The 10,864-nt window shown below is 40.6% G+C and overlaps 2 protein-coding genes across 2 annotated transcripts in view; one reads left to right on the top strand and one right to left on the bottom strand.

Moving 5' to 3' along the window:
- glceb (glucuronic acid epimerase b) overlaps positions 1 to 1,060 on the bottom strand; it is a 6,579-nt gene extending 5,519 nt beyond the window's left edge. The window contains exon 1 of the mRNA XM_024011456.2: positions 198 to 1,060. Within this exon, the coding sequence (XP_023867224.1) occupies positions 198 to 518 (321 nt within the window). The 5' untranslated portion in view covers positions 519 to 1,060. The remainder of the gene's footprint in view (positions 1 to 197) is intronic.
- A 7,355-nt stretch (positions 1,061 to 8,415) lies between these two features.
- LOC111981946 (cytochrome P450 2M1) lies at positions 8,416 to 10,847 on the top strand. Its single transcript, XM_024013448.2, has 5 exons — positions 8,416 to 8,586; positions 8,845 to 8,986; positions 9,193 to 9,377; positions 9,537 to 9,678; positions 10,078 to 10,847. The coding sequence occupies exons 1-5, from the start codon at positions 8,578 to 8,580 to the stop codon at positions 10,266 to 10,268; spliced, it is 669 nt and encodes a 222-aa protein (XP_023869216.1). The 5' UTR covers positions 8,416 to 8,577; the 3' UTR covers positions 10,269 to 10,847.
- Positions 10,848 to 10,864: the final 17 nt, after the last annotated feature.

Raw genomic sequence — 10,864 nt, forward strand, 5'->3', positions numbered from 1 at the left:
TACACCCCTGTTCCTGGAGAACCACCCTCCTGTAGGTTCTCACTCCAACCCTGTTCTTGGAGAACCACCCTCCTGTAGGGTTTTTCACTACACCCCTAATCTACCGCAGCCGATTCTAATAATTAGCTGGTTGATAAACTGAATCAACTGGGGTTTGGAGAGCCCTGCTCTACACAATTAAGACTGAAGGTGCTGACCTTGGTGGCCTTGACGGCCTTGGTGTTGGAGAGGCCCACACCCTTCCTCAGGTCGGTCAGCAGGTCCCGGGTGACCGTGGACCAGGCGGCACGGGGCCCGATGCCGTAGGTGATGTCGCGGCCGCTGAAGGCGATGAGGTGAGCGGAGGTGACATAGTGGATGATGAAGGGCGCGCCCTTCTCCGTGGTCTCAAGCACCACAGACACGCTTCCGTTGGAGGTGAACTTGAGGTCGAAGGAGATGATGAAGTCCTTGGAGTTGCCCAGGGGGAGGGAGACGCCTTCAGAGTTCTCTGTAGTGACGGGAGGGAGAAACAACATGGTGGGTTTAATGGTTTCACAGTTCTTCACAGCGCTGGTAGTCACTAGGGTCCAACGTTCTCTGAACTAATGAGAATGTGTGTATTTGGGTTTGTTCTCATGGTTAAGAAAAGGCTGAGGGAGATTTTGAAGCTGGATTTTTTTTWAAACAAAGCGCTGTATTTAGAAAAAGGCACATCACACCCAAGACAGTTTGTCTTAAACGTGCAGCATCATAAAGCGCTACCGTGTCATTCTAAGGACAGCTATCTGTAGGCTTGCATTGTAATAGAACTTTGAGAAGTCTCCCCCCTCCAACAGATGCATGGGTTCTGAGAGAAAGTCCCCCTATGGGATCCTGGTTAGTATGTATGTGAGAAAGAGTGACTGGGGGGAAGAGGGGGGGAAGAGAGAGATATTAGGGAGAGAGAGATAGTGGGGCTGGGAAGGAAAATAGACAAAAGGTGCTGCTCGGCCCATATCCTAATTACAGCCMTAAAAAAAAAATCCATAAAAAAAATCAAATTTCAGTAATTGGTTCTGTTTTTCGGTTCCTTGTTTTTTACTCTGAAAATCACACGTATTAAAAAAAAAATCGAAAAAAATACAAATTGGATAATCTAAGTCAACAACCATACTTAAACCACATCAGGAGACCACTTTTGAAGACTGGGAAAATGTTTTAACATTTTAGTGTGTAGTCACCCTTTAATTCCAGTGTGCACCTAGCAAGAGGCTGTTTAGCTATGTTTTTGTAGCACACATTTGCATTGTCACACGTGGGTAGAGTTTACAAWACTAATACCCACTGGATTGGTGTAAATAACAATGATATTCTGCCTGGTAAACAGAGGCTACTTTGTAGTTAACATTTCATTTAGAATGTTTTTGGGAAGGCCTTTCCATCTATCGGGAGATTTTTCATTAGCATCATCGCTAACGGCTACACAAAGTGATAGCGGCGCACAAGTCCATACAGTCAATACAGACAGGGAGGAATTCTCTTGCTCTTCAAAGAAAGTTGGGCAGAAATAATGAATCACTGATGGCAATTCTGTTCAATGTCATGATAAACCCTGGGCAAATGAATACATATTTTTATACATTTAGTTGATTTCCTACTGATAAGTTCAATACTTTTTAACTATTGTTTGAATTCCGTTTTAATTGTCTGGATTCGGTCCACATCTCACACTGCAACACATTCCTTAGGCAGCAGCCCAGATGGAACACCATTTGGACAATACTACTAGGAAATGTTGAATCCTTAACACACACATATACAGTACCAGTCAAAGTTTGGACAACACCTACTCATTCAAGGGTTTTTTCACAAAAGGGTGGCTACTCTCAAATATAAAAATTATTTGATTTGTTTTCAACACTTTTTGGGTTACTAATGATTCATGTGTGCTTATTTCATAGTTCTGATGTCCTTCACATTACTGCTACAATGTAGAAAATAGTAAAACATTAAAACCTGGAATAAGTAGGTGTCCAATGCGTTTTGGACTGGTACTGTATATGTATTAGATACGACACACTTCCTTCAAACAGAGATCCCTTCTTGAACTTATCCAAACTGTTCAGGCCCTTGTCGCGCTAAGCCTTGCTCCTTCCCTCCTACTAAGTCTGCATCCCACAGCACTCTTGACATAAACACTCAGCGGAGGGGCACTGTATACATTCAGAATGGAACTGAGTGCACAACGAGAAAGAGAGACGCTATTAGGCAGACAGAGAGAACAGGCACAGACAGATTGAGACATGGCACAGACAGAGACGGCCAAAGAAGAGAGAACGAGGCAAGGCTGGCAGGCAAGGGCCAGGTTCTACAGCTTTTATGCGCAAACTATAAATCCATTACTTAAGGCAACCCAGAGAGTAAGTGGATTTGTAACTGTGGCCCTGTGATTACTCCTGCATCTAAATAAAGATGGGACCCGGGATACAGAGCGAGATCCATGCTCCTCTCTGATGCTGCTGATACCAGGGGTTGAAGAGACATATGCTAGGTTGTCTGATGCTGCTCATCAACCCGGGTTGAAGGAGACTCATGCTATAGGTTGTCTGTGCTGCCATCACCGGGGTTGACGAGAGACACTATGCTATGGTTGTCTTGCATGACTGCTATCACCGGGAGCTGAGAGAGACACTATGCTATAGTTGTCTTGCTGCTGCTCATCACCGGACGTTTCGAGAGAGACCTACTATGCTATAGGCTGCGTTTGACTGCTGCTCATCACCGGGTTTGAGATGAGACACTATGCTATAGGTTGTCTGATGCTGGCTCATCACCGAGGTTTGAGAGAACACTATGCTATAGGGTTGTCTGATGCCTGCTCATCCACCGGGGTTGGAGAGAGACACTATGCTATAGGTTGTCTGCTGCTGCCTTCAATCACCGGCGTTTGAGAGAGACCTATGTCTATATGTTTGGTCTGCTGCTGCTTCAATCACGTGGTTGAGACAATTTGCCAGTTGTCTGCAGCACCACGTGCACTAATACCATACATTGCTTCATTAAGTACTTCAGCACCTTGACTTTTTCCACATTCATGTTGCGCTCCTACAGACTGAATTTTAATGGGGGAAATGGATTAAAACAATTGAGATTCGTGTTTTTTTGTGCTCACCGGAATCTACACACAGCGAACCCACATGAATGTCAGTGGAATTATGTTTTTAGAATTATTTCACCAAATGAATAAAAAATGAAAAGGCTGAAATGAGTCAATAAAGTATTCTATCCTGATAAAAAAAATGTTACATTGGAATAACAAGTAGAGACTCAGAGCTACAAATGTGTATATTCATACCCTACGAACATGGGAAAGTAACTTATTGCTTTGAATAATTGATAACATTGTAAACCTCACTTATGAGCAGAAATGGCTCTTTAATGTTTTGGTTACACTACTGAGAGCTCTTCTTTGTCTACACCCATTCAGCATCGTTCACACCTTCGTTAAGCCTAAGCCCCACCCATCTCTTTAAGGATTCCACATGTAAGGACATGTTCTAAACAATCAAAGACCCATTCAAGATAAAGCTGGTTTTACTACGTGTGGTGTTTATAATTAAATTTCATTGAAGAGCAGGGAGGGCGCCTCTGGGCGTGTCGTAAACCTCAGAGTGTTGTCAGATTTGTCCGCTTCTCTTACGCGTTCAGAGGCATACTGGACGCTCTGGCCAAGGAGTAGGGTTCATCGCCAGCGTTCTACCATCACACCAGCAGTCAAGCCCTAGTAACTGTTGCTAGCTACTTGCCAGACAACCAAAAACTGACGAGAATAACATCTCACTTGACCATTTTATCCCCTAGCAAGAGCTTGATTAGCTGTTTTTTATGTCATAGCAGATACGTTGGTGACTAACTGTTGTGTTGCCAGGCACAATATCGTTTTATTACTTGGCAAGTTTACTGATACACGGGCCACTATCAACGGCGTGTTAAGACTATCGTAAATTTGTCGCAGTTATTACTGTGCTCTGGCCACACTCAGACGGAGCAGTGTCTGAATCGAGAGTAAGTAGCCTAGAGCAATTTACCAGCTAACTCTAATCGAACGTTGTCGCCAGGACATCATGAAACATTACTGTGACATGGTTACTTGCACTAGTGGAGTCTTGTTTAGATTTGATCTCTTTTATTTCCCACATTTGGACTAATCTTCAAGAGTCCTTAAACCCATTTGCAAATACATTTATATAATCGAACACATATTCCCATATAAACGACCACATTACACCATACATAATATACTAACTAATGACCCAATAATATCGCAATTCTAAAGACAATATTATTCTTCATGCTACGTTATTGCCCACAACATTTCTAGTAGTATTATTATTTAAATAGTTTTAAAAATAATGTTTAAATTTATAGTATTTGAAAGGTTTCTGTGTTGTTGCTCAGTTAATTTATTCATTTCTTGTATTGCTCTAAACTCGAAATTCAGTTACTTTTGCCCTATTTCTCCTTTTCGTGTCTTGACAAACGCATAGATAGGTGGACAATCTATTACGCTAGTATTTACGGAGATGCTCTGGTCTCTACCAACTGAATACTTTGTGAATAGAATTGGCCGTTTGAATTATGTATATTATGAAAATAAAATAAGCATGTTCCTTTCCAATTATCTTAAATCGATTGATGACCATCCAAGAAATTTGCGCATCGACTGCAACAGAAAACCATATCTTCCACCTTACAAAATCCTTTCTGCTTTGTTCTGCTGCATTCTGCAGCCCCTAACTTCCCTTGATGATGCATTTCCCAGACCACAGAAAGTAGTTCACCTGACTCCCAATTAATTGCTTGTGTTATTTCCTGAACATTTTTTCCCTGGTAATAATTTAGCTTTCTTCTGATTATGCATGCGTTTTTTTTTTTTTTTTTTTTTTTTTAAACATAGATTAAGTTTTTTGAGATGACCATGAAGGCAGTTGTTAGCTGCACTCCCAATAGTTTTGGTTTCTGCCACTTCTTCCAATTTGTACTCTCCGATACTTAATTGTATCATGCTGTTTTGTCCTTTTCCTAGTGGAAAGATACTTAGGTCTGGTGTTTAAAACAAGGTTTTGCGTTGGAAACACTCCCTAATAAATTCTCAAACTCCTTGTAAAGCTTGCTGTACCTGTTGAACGATTGTCTTGCTGCATAAATTGTAGTATATCTGCAAATAGTAGTAGTTGAAGTTTCAGCTTAAGGCATAGGGAAGGTGTTGGTATATTTAAATAGAGAAGTGGCCCAAGGCAGCTTGCCCTGCGGTAATTCCACAGTTTAACACAGGAGGGGAAGAAAATTAACCATTGATATAGGTGGACTGTTTCCTGTCAGTTAGATTGATGTTACCCAATTCAATGCTAACTTGCCTAAAACCATAATGCATTAATTTTGTCAAAATTATTTTCATGATCCACTAAATAAACTGCTGCACTTGAAATTCCTAAAATGAACCCACAAAACCTGATTATCCATAGGCATGAGCCCTGTTCAGTCATGGTCAACCAAATGCAGTGGTAGTGGAATGTTTTTTGCGATAAGCATGCTGATAGGCTGTTAATCAGACATTCTTTTCCATGTCTGCCCATATTTGTCATACATCACAATACCTCCAATGTCTTACTGAAGTGGGTAGGGAGTAGACTAATTGGTCGACTATTTGGCAGGAGTAATGCAGTTCTTTGCAGTCTTTTGGAATAGGACAGTTAGCATGCTTCCATACATTTGGAAACATCCCCTTTTCATGTCGACCAATTAAATATGTAATCTCATGGAACTGCAAACTGGGAGCAGCAAGCGAAGCAAAAAATTGTCCATAAGTATCATAACTGTAGATTTACCATCAGGTAATGACTTCAATAGGGTTTAACACACCATCCACTGACACCGGTTTGCAGACTAAAATAGCAGATCTTGTTGCTCATAATCATGATCATCAATCATTGGACATAGCTGTTTGGAAAGAATGTTCTGTTTACATTGTTGCTCAGTAAATACAATTTTCTTTGTAAATAAAAATCTGCAAAATGATTGGCAATATAACTGGTTTTGTTATTATCTCTCTCCCGTCAACCTCCCACAATAATGGGCATGATGAGATACGATGTACCAAGTAAGCTTAACTGTGTTCCTTACCTTTTTTAGAATAATTTTTCATCAATAAAAGCATTGTCTGTAAAACTAACTTTTTTTTCTTTCGATTCAAATTTAAATGCATAAATTAGGTAAGTTTATAATTCTGTTCATTAACATTTCTATTTTGGGACTTGGCTTGGTTCTAGACTTTTGCCATTATTTCTATGAGAAAAAGCCTCACCCAGTTTATCATAATCCATGGAGATGGACGAGCCCAACTGTACTCTTTCTTAATAGGGTGCATGAATGGTCCATTACCTCAGTGAGAAATCATAAAACATTCTGTAGCGTGATTTAAACGCATCTCTAGATAAATCAGCTCCCAGGGTCCACAGCCAATTCATTTATGAAATAGCTCATGATTAAGATGTTTTGAAATTTCTCTTTATACACACAATCCTAGGGGGTTTCTTGGAACCGTTGGTGTTCATGTTATGGTCACAATATTATGGTCTGTCAACCCACTGGCATTGAACTTGGCTTTTAAGTAAATTTATTGCAATGGTACTTTACAGACTAATCAGATCATGCATGTGTCTGAAACGATGAACCAACTTAATTGATGATCTAGTAGTTTCACTTAACCATTTGTTTCAACGCACAGTTCTTGGCATATCTCATCATTTCTGTTCTATTCGAATTATTATGATCTTAAATGATCAATTAGCCTTTTAAATTAATATGTTGTGTTAGCTAATCCAAGTTTGTCATTGGAACACAGGAGTGATGGTTGCTGATAATGGGCCTCTGTAGCCTATGTAGATATCCATAAAAAACCTGCCGTTTCCAGCTACAATAGTCATTTACAACTTCAACAATGTCTACACTGTCACGATCGTTGGTTGAATTGATGGACAAGGCGCAGCGTGCATAGAGGATGACATCTCAGAAAACATAAGTGCTAAACAAAACGTGAAACTAATGTAGTGCTCGCAGGCACTAGACATAGACAGATCCACAAAACCGGAGTGGGAAAAGGCTGCCTAAATATGATCCCAATCAGAGACAACGATAGACAGCTGCCTCTGATTGGGAACCATACCAGGCAACATAAGAAATGAAAAACTAGACTACGCCCCTAGTCACACCCTGACCTAACAAAATAGAGAATAAAAAAGGATCTCTAAGGTCAGGGCATGAGATACACTGTTTCTGACCTATTTAATGTTTATTTTAATGGACAAAATATTTGCTTTTCTTTCAAAACACAGGACATTTTCCTAAGTGATTTCAAACTTTTGAACGCGTAAGTGTATGTAATTACTGTCTCAACTTTTCTTTTTAAAATTGCTAAAATTTCTAAACTTTGTTTTTGCTTTGTCATTATGGGTTTGCTAAAATTCTAACTTGTTTTTTTGCTTTGTCATTATGGGTCATTATGGGTTTTTTATGATATTTCGCTCGCTGCTCGTGCATTGAGCGGGCAAAGCGTTTGAATGATTTAATTACAAACAACAAATACCCTCTCATGACCAGCTCAGAGCCGGCCGCCTTGATGTGGTGCCTAATGGTAAGTCCCATTGATTAAACCTCCGTACTACAAAACCAGACAGAGCACTTTGCCAGGACTGCCTCTCCTCCAAGGACCCATGGGTAAGTTTGTTTTGTAATAGTGTAATGAGATACTTATTCTGTAATCGCTTCTCACACTGTATACATAATTCTCAGTATATTATCTTCAGCAAGGTTTTCCACGTAACATGTCATTGAAAAGGTACATTTTACATTAAAATACATGGCAAAAACGAGTTGTTGCTTCTCAACAGCTATTTTATCTAAAAGTTTCACCATCAACAATATTATATATGGATAACAATCACGGTATTTTAAAAGTATTTGTGTGTTCTTGCCTTCCTTCTCTAATCTAGATTCAGTTGTCAATCCAAAGACATTGCTTTGCAAGTGTGTGTTGGCAATGTGATCTGCTCCATGTCTTTGGGGACAGGTTTGAACATGACGACCCAATGTTTCAGCTCATCAAAAGGCTGTTGATGCTACTTCAATGTCTCAGCCCAGCCTATGGAGGCTGGTACGTAATTGTAGTCTCATTCGTTGTGGAGATAATACAATCTTGGTTGTACTTCTCTGTAACACCAGTGATAACTGCGGGAATCGCGCGAGGCGCTGGCTTACATTTTGAATGTTCTGATGAACAGTAATAACAATTGATGCTATCAAGTGGTCTGCTCGGGCATGACGCAAAGCATAATTTGTTTGTCACACTAACAAATGCCTGTCCTAGCACGTCTTTCATTTTTCATGATGTCTAGGCAACATGTCGCGAGAATCTTTTGGGCTTTCCAGCAACACCATAGATGTTTTGCTGTCGTAAACAAGGCCAAAGCTTACATACAAGGGCAAAGCCAGAATCCGTCTTAAAACCCTTGACACCTCTGAACCTCAGGGACTTCATCGAGGGCCTTCCTGGTTAAAATGCTGGAGGTAGACACACAGCATGATCCTTCACATTGGAGGGTGAACCTCTTACACATTATGAAAATATGGAATGTGCTGGAAATTAGACACTATCCATGTCCACTTATGTGGGTTTGGCTATCATGAGTGAATAGACAAGTGAGAGGCCAATGTCTGGTTTTCCAACGTATTTAGTGGCAATAGGTATGTGGAGATGGCAACAACTAGCCACCAGATGTCGCTGTTTACTTACATAACTGATGGTGACTTATTCTCTTCTCTTAGGACAAAGATGATCCCAACACTGAGTTCAACAATGATAATATGGTGATGACTGCATGGAGCCTGTTTGCTGCTGGAACAGAAACCACATCATCCACCCTAAAACAGTCTTTTCTGATGATGATAAAGTACCCTCACATTCAAGGTACCCTGCMACCCAAGTCTTTATCGATTGCGTCCAAYTCTCCTAGACCTATTAGAAAACACTGTAATCCCCCAAAAAGTATATTTCTGGACTATGAATTGTTTGAAATGTGTTATTACGATGTAGTGACATGTAWTAACTCCAACAACAATCTGTACATGGTATCAGTGSAACGTAWTGTAAAGTYTGACTWAAATCTTCCTAAGAGAGTGTTCAGAAGGAGATAGACGAGGTGATTGGCTCAAGAGTGCCCACGGTTGACGACAGAGTTAAAATGCCCTACACGGATGCTGTCATTCACGAAGTCCAGAGATACATGGACCTCAGTCCTACGTCTGTACCCCACAAAGTGATGAGAGATACAGAGTTCTACAACTACCACATTCCAYAGGTGACCACAATTATGTAACTGTACCAACACTGAATGTTAAATTTCACTGTATCTTGTTTGACGTGGTGGAACTGTTGTTTAAAAAAGATGATTTACATTTTACGGATCAACATGCAGTTTTCATAGCAAGTGATGGGTGGTATTTTGTCATTCTTTCAGGGTACCATGGTCCTGCCTCTGCTGTCCTCTGTGCTTGCTGATCCCAAATTGTTTAAAAACCCAGATGAGTTTGACCCAGAGAACTTCCTGGATGAAAATGGAGTCTTTAAGAAAAATGATGGATTCTTTGCTTTTGGAGTGGGTAAGATCATGCTCCAAGTAGTTTGTGGATTATGTGAGTTAAAAACAAGAAACCTAGTGGCCTGGGGTGGTCTTGCAGTCTACAGTAAGCCGCTGCCTCTCTGGAGGTACTATGTTCCGCTGCCAGCATGGGTTTGGTTTGAATCTGACCCGCTGCTTTTCAGCACACTCCTAATAACTTTCCTGTATCTCTCTATATCCTATCCACAAAAAAACTTTAAAAGATATGAGAGGATTGGGCCTTTCCTAGCCTGGTGAAGCTAGCCTGATCCACCAGCCTAGGGTTTCCCCACTCATTTAAAAAAACTTAACAAGAAACCTGAGAACCTCTGGTCAACTTCAATTCAGTTATAGGRTCAGCTGACTGACAATGACCTCTATCCTTTCTCTTTTCCCTCAGGGAAGCGGGCGTGTCCTGGGGAGGCTCTGGCCAGAGTGGAGCTCTTTCTCTTCTTTACCTCCCTCCTGCAGCGCTTCACTTTCACCGGCACCAAACCTCCAGAGGAGATCAACATCGAGCCAGCGTGCTSCAGCTTTGGCCGCATGCCACGTTCCTATGATTGCTACATCAAACRCAGGACTGAGGAGTGACCACTTTACTGTGGAGAGGTCACAGGCTCAGCTTCACAGGCAGCTGCTTGTCATTATACAGTAACCATAGCCTTACATTTACCACCTTTTTTCTTGTAGACAACTATATAAGCGTTAGGGTGGGTTTGTATGCATCTTGCATATATCCTCAGTAGGATCTCTAAGGTATGTTGATATTTCAAGGCTAATTTCTGTCTACATTAATTTTTTTAAAGCTTGTTTTTGTCAGGTTTCAAGAATTGCTTCAGAGATTTGGTCACCATATGCTGTATATCAACTCCCTGCTTTGTACCCTTGTAAAATAGGAAAATTTTGGCACAGACCTATAGGTTAATATTAAATTGTCTATTGAAACGTTATGGTGAAAGGACCAAATGTTTCAGGTGTTAAAATGTAAGCAACTGAAAGGTCTTGTTTTGTAGGTTGCTATGTGGTTAGGACTGTACATCTATACATGGAGCACTAGGGGTACTGTACACTATGTATACTGTGGGTCACTATGTTATTCTGCCTTTGTTTTCAACATAGCTGATGTATTGTAACACAACATTTGGTTGTAACTTTTGCTTCAACTAATAAATAGTATACCCTACTCA

This window comes from Salvelinus sp. IW2-2015, linkage group LG20 (assembly GCF_002910315.2).
Source record: "Salvelinus sp. IW2-2015 linkage group LG20, ASM291031v2, whole genome shotgun sequence".
Taxonomy (NCBI): Eukaryota; Metazoa; Chordata; class Actinopteri; order Salmoniformes; family Salmonidae; genus Salvelinus; species Salvelinus sp. IW2-2015.